Source organism: Salvelinus fontinalis, unplaced genomic scaffold (assembly GCF_029448725.1).
Source record: "Salvelinus fontinalis isolate EN_2023a unplaced genomic scaffold, ASM2944872v1 scaffold_0934, whole genome shotgun sequence".
In the NCBI taxonomy this organism is placed as follows: Eukaryota; Metazoa; Chordata; class Actinopteri; order Salmoniformes; family Salmonidae; genus Salvelinus; species Salvelinus fontinalis.
Window position 1 is genome coordinate 12,491 of NW_026601143.1, and position 8,223 is coordinate 20,713.

The 8,223-nt window shown below is 41.4% G+C and overlaps 1 protein-coding gene across 1 annotated transcript; it reads left to right on the plus strand.

Moving 5' to 3' along the window:
• The first annotated feature begins 287 nt into the window (after positions 1-287).
• LOC129847701 (zinc finger protein ZFP2-like) lies at positions 288-8,217 on the plus strand. Its single transcript, XM_055915455.1, has 2 exons — positions 288-679; positions 6,625-8,217. Exons 1-2 carry the CDS (start codon positions 307-309, stop codon positions 7,797-7,799), a joined length of 1,548 nt encoding a protein of 515 aa, XP_055771430.1. The 5' UTR covers positions 288-306; the 3' UTR covers positions 7,800-8,217.
• Positions 8,218-8,223: the final 6 nt, after the last annotated feature.

Below are 8,223 nucleotides of genomic sequence, written 5' to 3' on the forward strand. Positions count from 1 at the left end.
TTTGAGTGGTCAATAGAGATAGAAATTGTATCTAGACCTGGCAACCACAACAGCAGCTAGTCAGCCACCATTGTTCAGCAACCTCGGTAGCTCGCTAACAAACAGCAGAAACATTGGAGCCCTTTAGACACTATCGGTGATTATTAGCCATTTTATTTTCAACACACTTTCGTCGTATCTACCAGTTACCTCATTTAATAGCATATTTACGTTGTGGTTGTCAGTCAGCTAGCTGGATGGTTAAATTACCGCTAGGCTAGTCGCTAACGGTAACTAGCTAACGTTAGCTAGATAACATCCACGACTATGAGCTCCCTAAACTACTCCCTCCCAGCTAAAGTAGAGGCGGTCGGATGGACAGGGACAGAAACTCTCGTTAAAGAGGAGAAGGAAGAGGAGGCTGTCACAGTTAAACATGAAGTAGAGGGTGAAGCTGTTACAGTGAAAGAAGAAGAGAAAGACGTTACAGTGACGGACGAGCAAGAAGCTTTAGGAGTGAAAGAGGAGAAGGATGTTACCGTGAAAGAAGAGGAGGAAGAGAAACAAGACGATGCGGTTTTTGGAGTGAAAGAGGAGGCAGCGATGACAGTTAAGGTAGAGGAAGACGTTTTTAGAGTGAAAGAGGAGGAGATGACTGTCTCGTTGGAGGAAGAGGAGACTGGAGATCTCATTAACACCAGTGAGTACTGTCTCAAACGGGTTAAAACGTTGAATGTGTGTTTTTTTTTAGGGTAAGTGTACTGAAATTGTACAGTTGAATATGTTGTTCTGTACTGTAGGGATTGTTAGTCACAAATAGTGGGGACCACCAAAAACGAAACAATGGATTAAATGCATTCTACTGTTCTTTCTTTGATAAAGGTAGATGGCTGATTTAAATTCCTGCACTCTGTATGAATGTAATAGGTTCTCCATCAGTGGATGGACTGGAACATTAAATATAGAGTCCTGGACAGAGGCAATTCTGAATTCAACTAAGGATAACCGTTGAAGGTGGCTTACCTCTAGCCAGCTAAGTTTCTATGGCAACAAATCCTTCAACTCATCCTTCAACAAATCTTCTCCCAGGCAGGTTAAGGGCCAATCAGGATGCAGGCTAACTCCACTTTATCCTGACTCAAGTGTCTGAGCTGCGAGTTATGGTGTGGAGTCATGTATAGTAGTGATTTTAGGCCAGGATAGAAGCCAGCTCAGACACTTGAGTCAGGATAAAGTGAAGTTAGCCTGCCCCCTGATTGGTCAGATAACCTACAGTGATTCCACACCAGGATAGAAGCCATGTATACTAGTGATTCCACACCAGGATAGAAGCCATGTGTAGTAGTGATTCCACACCAGGATAGAAGCCATGTGTAGTAGTGATTCCACACCAGGATAGAAGCCATGTGTAGTAGTGATTCCACACCAGGATAGAAGCCATGTGTTAATAATGTATAGTAGTGATTCCACGCCAGGATAGAAGCCATGTGTTAATAATGTATAGTAGTGATTCCACACCAGGATAGAAGCCAATATGTAGTAGTGATTCCACACCAGGATAGAAGCCATGTGTAGTAGTGATTCCACACCAGGATAGAAGCCATGTGTAGTAGTGATTCCACACCAGTATAGAAGCCATGTGTAGTAGTGATTCCACACCAGGATAGAAGCCATGTATACTAGTGATTCCACACCAGGATAGAAGCCATGTATACTAGTGATTCCACACCAGGATAGAAGCCATGTATACTAGTGATTCCACACCAGGATAGAAGCCATGTGTAGTAGTGATTCCACACCAGTATAGAAGCTGTGGGTTAATAATGTGTAGTAGTGATTCCACACCAGGTTAGAAGCCATGTATAGTAGTGATTCCACACCAGAATAGAAGCCATGTATACTAGTGATTCCACACCAGGATAGAAGCCATGTGTAGTAGTGATTCCACACCAGGATAGAAGCCATGTGTTAATAATGTATAGTAGTGATTCCAAACCAGGATAGAAGCCATGTGTAGTAGTGATTCCACACCAGGATAGAAGCCATGTATACTAGTGATTCCACACCAGGATAGAAGCCATGTATAGTAGTGATTCCACACCAGGATAGAAGCCATGTATAGTAGTGATTCCACACCAGGATAGAAGCCATGTATACTAGTGATTCCACACCAGAATAGAAGCCATGTATACTAGTGATTCCACACCAGGATAGAAGCCATGTATACTAGTGATTCCACACCAGAATAGAAGCCATGTATACTAGTGATTCCACACCAGGATAGAAGCCATGTGTAGTAGTGATTCCACACCAGGATAGAAGCCATGTATAGTAGTGATTCCACACCAGGATAGAAGCCATGTGTAGTAGTGATTCCACACCAGGATAGAAGCCATGTATAGTAGTGATTCCACACCAGGATAGAAGCCATGTGTAGTAGTGATTCCACACCAGTATAGAAGCCATGTATACTAGTGATTCCACACCAGGATAGAAGCCATGTGTAGTAGTGATTCCACACCAGGATAGAAGCCATGTATACTAGTGATTCCACACCAGTATAGAAGCCATGTGTAGTAGTGATTCCACACCAGTATAGAAGCCATGTGTAGTAGTGATTCCACACCAGGATAGAAGCCATGTATAGTAGTGATTCCACACCAGGATAGAAGCCATGTATAGTAGTGATTCTACACCAGGATAGAAGCCATGTATAGTAGTGATTCTACACCAGGATAGAAGCCATGTATAGTAGTGATTCCACACCAGGATAGAAGCCATGTGTTAATAATGTATAGTAGTGATTCCACACCAGGATAGCCCAACATGTGTAGTAGTGATTCCACACCAGGATAGAAGCCAATATGTTAATAATGTCTAGTAGTGATTCCACACCAGGATAGAAGCCATGTATAGTAGTGATTCCACACCAGGATAGCCCAACATGTGTAGTAGTGATTCCACACCAGGATAGAAGCCATGTGTAGTAGTGATTCCACACCAGGATAGAAGCCATGTATAGTAGTGATTCCACACCAGGATAGCCCAACATGTGTAGTAGTGATTCCACACCAGGATAGAAGCCAGGTATACTAGTGATTCCACACCAGGATAGAAGCCATGTATAGTAGTGATTCCACACCAGGTTAGAAGCCATGTATAGTAGTGATTCTACACCAGGATAGAAGCCATGTATAGTAGTGATTCTACACCAGGATAGAAGCCATGTATAGTAGTGATTCTACACCAGGATAGAAGCCATGTGTAGTAGTGATTCCACACCAGGATAGAAGCCATGTATAGTAGTGATTCTACACCAGGATAGAAGCCATGTGTAGTAGTGATTCCACACCAGGATAGAAGCCATGGGTTAATAATGTATAGTAGTGATTCCACACCAGGATAGAAGCCATGTGTTAATAATGTATAGTAGTGATTCCACACCAGGATAGAAGCCATGCATAGTAGTGATTCCACACCAGGATAGCCCAACATGTGTAGTAGTGATTCCACACCAGGATAGAAGCCAATATGTTAATAATGTATAGTAGTGATTCCACACCAGGATAGAAGCCATGCATAGTAGTGATTCCACACCAGGATAGCCCAACATGTGTAGTAGTGATTCCACACCAGGATAGAAGCCATGGGTTAATAATGTATAGTAGTGATTCTACACCAGGATAGAAGCCATGCATAGTAGTGATTCCACACCAGGATAGCCCAACATGTGTAGTAGTGATTCCACACCAGGATAGAAGCCATGTGTAGTAGTGATTCCACGCCAGGTTAGAATCTAGTCATTATACTGTCAGACCCTATGACCTCTGACCCCTACGTGATACAGACATTGTCTAGGTGTTGTTATACTCCCTATAGTGTGCTCTAACATATGGCGTATGTCTTGTTTCCGAAATACTCATGTTATCTCAAAAGTCCTCTTTTTTTATTTTTTTTGGTTCATTTGAAGGCATATTGTTTGGCACCGTCCTCAATGAGGCTTCACATGTCCAGAGTGGGCTCTCTTGTTCATTTTGAAGTTGTGCTTCATTTTATGAGCTTCACCAACACAGTGAATGTGAAAATGCATTTTTTTTAAAGGGACCTCCCTCTGTTGGTGATTTGCTGAATGTGCAATCGTCAAGGAGGGATGTGATTGGTTAATGACCTACAATGTACATTTCTATGTATAAAATGGGTGATATCTTCAGAGAGAGCCCACTCTGGAAATGTGATGTGTTTAAAAAAAACTAAATCTAAAAAGAAGCTAAATCATAAAGGGTAATTTTCAGATATTTTTTATGTTGAATAAATGAATGTTCATATTTAAAAGCTTACTATAAGGCAACTAGATTCAGCCACAGGACAATTATTTATTTATTTATTTTTTCTTGAGCGGATGGTCGGGGGGCCGGAACATAATTACAAATAATTTGTAGACTGCAAGAAGCCCAAACAATTATAATGTTTGACTAAAACATAACCATTTCAAACCTTGCTTATATCTCTCTATTATGCGTGTGAATACTTAGGAACAGATTTCTTAAATTAAAATCACTTGGAGCTGATTGTTCTGGTGTTTTTTTTTGTCTTATGTCCAACAATAAAAGTTTTTTATATATATATATTTTCTTCTCAGAAAACTCGGTTGGGCCAAATAAAAACACCCGTGGGCCAAATTTGGTCCGCGGGCCGGAAGTTGGGGAACCCTGCTATAAGGAGTGTAAGACACTGAGATGTCCGTATCATGGACGGTTCACAGATCATAGGGTCTTAAAGGAAGCATGTATAGGTCTCCACATTAAGTTTCTATGTGAGAATTACCAGAACAATCTGAGATACCCAACATATATTTCTGGGGTTTGTCCTGGAGCGAAATTGTCCTCTCGCTAAGATTGCTTTAAAAAAAATGTATTTCACCTTTATTTAACCAGGTAGGCTAGTTGAGAACAAGTTCTCATTTGCAACTGCGACCTGGCCAAGATAAACGCATAGCAATTCGACACACACAACAACACAGAGTTACACATGGAATTAACATCTTCAGCTTCATATGAACAATATTTGAGGCAGAGGACTGATGAAATGTTAGGGTTGCTTTGTCTTACCTTGCTTCATAGGGGCTGGGTTACCCGAGCAACAGCCAGAAAGAGAAGTGCTTCAAGGGAGGGGCCGTAGAGCTAGCCGGCAAATAAGCAGAGGGGGGCGGCGGGAGCTACACCGGGCCACGGGAGAGTCCGATGGGTATTCCAGAGAGATGTATGGCGAGGGAAATCCCAAATAAATGCATTCGCAAGGCAATACTCCAGAGCTGGGTCAGGGAACCAGGAGGCCAGCAATCAGAGGAAGAAGCTAAATAGGTGGATATGATCAAAGCAGTGCCGTCCAGACTCAGATCTAGGAAAAACGGCCAATTAGCAAGCTAGCTAGCGCTATTAAACCAAGGTGGTAAAAGACTCCAGACTCAGACGTAGGCAAAACATCCAATTAGCAAGCTAGCTAGCGCTATTAAACCAAGGTGGTAAAAGACTCCAGACTCAGACTTAGGCAAAACGGCCAATTAGCAAGCTAGCTAGCGCTATTAAACCAAGGTGGTAAAAGTCACAAAACCCCCTTAGGCCTAAAAGTTGACAAAAACAGCAGGCCAAAAATTAGACAAAAACAACAGGCCTAAAAGTAGACAAAAACAAACCGGCCTAAAAGTAGACAAAAACAAACAGGCCTAAAAGTAGACAAAAACAACAGGCCTAAAAGTAGACAAAAACAAACAGGCCTAAAAGTAGACAAAAACAAACAGGCCTAAAAGTAGACAAAAACAAACAGGCCTAAAAGTAGACAAAAACAAACAGGCCTAAAAGTAGACAAAAACAAACAGGCCTAAAAGTAGACAAAAACAAACAGGCCTAAAAGTAGACAAAAACAAACAGGCCTAAAAGTAGACAAAAACAAACAGGCCTAAAAGTAGACAAAAACAAACAGGCCTAAAAGTAGACAAAAACAAACAGGCCTAAAAGTAGACAAAAACAAACAGGCCTAAAAGTAGACAAAAACAAACAGGCCTAAAAGTAGACAAAAACAAACAGGCCTAAAAGTAGACAAAAACAAACAGGCCTAAAAGTAGACAAAAACAAACAGGCCTAAAAGTAGACAAAAACAAACAGGTCTAAAAGTAGACAAAAACAAACAGGCCTAAAAGTAGACAAAAACAAACAGGCCTAAAAGTAGACAAAAACAAACAACGAAAAACAAAAGACAAATCAAAGCTAACGGGTAAACACTGTTAACTAAACAGGTACCAGGCATGCACGGCAGTCAAGCAAGACGCCAGCAGATACTCTTGCCCAGATATGACTTCACTGACACGATGACAACGTATTTAATGACCTTTTGACCCAGATTTCAGACCCACAAATTGTAATATCGCAGCAATGGTAAGACCTCAAGACGTGAAACAAAGTACACTGTGCTTCTGAGAGTATGTTGTATCAGCTTTAAAAGCTATGTTTATTTTATCCGCATAACACCCTACCATGACTACTGCCATCCTACCACTATCAAGACTGTTTCACAACCATAAATATTTTAAGCACACATTTCTTCAGTAAATGTCATTTTCGAGTTAAATAATCTGTTTGTCTTTGGCAGGAAAGAGAACAGACTTTCATTCTGACAGTGGGAAGAGTCCTTCAGAGGAACCAGAGACATCCAACCCAGCAAGACGACACTGCTGCTCCCAGTGTGGAAAGAGTTTAACTCAGTTAGGGAACTTGAAAATACATGAACGAATACACACAGGAGAAAAGCCTTACCAATGCTCCCATTGCGGGAAGAGTTTTACCCAGTCAGGGTACTTGAGAACCCATATGAGAATACACACAAGAGAGAAACCCTACCAATGCTCCCAGTGTGGAAAGAGTTTTACCCAGTCAGGGCACTTGAAAGAACATAAGAGAACACACACAGGGGAGAAGCCCTACCAATGCTCCCAATGTGGGAAGCGTTTTACCCTGTCAGGACACCTAAAAGTGCATGAAAGAACACACACAGGTGTGAAGCATTTAGCAAGACCATACCACTGTTCCCACTGTGGAAAGTATTTTACTCAGTTAGGGAACTTAAAAATACATGAACGAATACACACCGGAGAAAAGCCTTACCAATGCTCTCATTGTGGGAAGAGTTTTACCCAGTCAGGGTACTTGAGAACCCATACGAGGATACACACAAGAGAGAAACCCTACAAATGCTCCCAGTGTGGAAAGAGTTTTACCCAGTCAGGACACTTGAAAGAACATAAGAGAACACACACAGGGGAGAATCCTTACCAATGTTCCCAGTGTGGGAAGCGTTTTACCCTGTCAGGGCACCTAAAAGTGCATGAAAGAACACACACAGGGGAGAAGCCTTACACATGCGCCCAGTGTGGAAAGAGCTTTACCACATTAGTTCAATTGAAAGAACACAAAAATAAACACACAGGGGAGAAGCCTTTCCACTGCTCCCAGTGTAGAACAAGCTTTACACAATCAGGGGGCCTAAAAATACATATGAGAATACACACAAAAGAGAAACCCTACCAATGCTCTCAGTGTGGAAAGCGTTTTGCCCGGTCAGGGCACATGAAAGAACATAAGAGAACACACACAGGGGAGAAGCCTTACCAATGCTCCCAGTGTGGGAAGAGTTTTACTCTGTCAGGGCACTTAAAAGTGCATGAAAGAACACACACAGGGGAGAAGCCCTACCAATGTTCTCTGTGTGGAAAATGTTTTACCACATCACAGAATCTTAAAGTACATGAGAGAATACACACAAGATAGAATCCTTACCACTACTTCCAGTGTGGAAATTGATATTTCACATCACTTGAAGATGGAGTGGTTACTCAATTGATTGGACAACACCTAGTAAGCAATACTATACACATTAAAAAGTGAAATACTGTTGATATTTTATAAAAAAATTAAACTCACAACTAGAAGCATCAGAGCACCTAGAAAGGTAGTTGACTGGGCATAGTCATTAGTTCTACCCTTAAATATGACTGGGCAAAGTCATATTAGTTCTGACCTTAAATATGACTGGGCAAGGTCATATTAGTTCTACCCTTAAATATGACTGGGCAAAGTCATATTAGTTCTACCCTTAAATATGACTGGGCAAAGTCATATTAGTTCTGACCTTAAATATGACTGGGCAAAGTCATATTAGTTCTGACCTTAAATATGACTGGGCAAAGTCATT

Bases quoted from the DNA above. Each gene is read 5' to 3' on its own strand.
- LOC129847701 (XM_055915455.1), top strand. From the start codon at position 307: ATGAGCTCCCTAAACTACTCCCTCCCAGCTAAAGTAGAGGCGGTCGGA. The intron at 680-6,624 runs GTGAGTACTGTC...TGTCTTTGGCAG, and splicing joins TGGAGATCTCATTAACACCA to GAAAGAGAACAGACTTTCAT.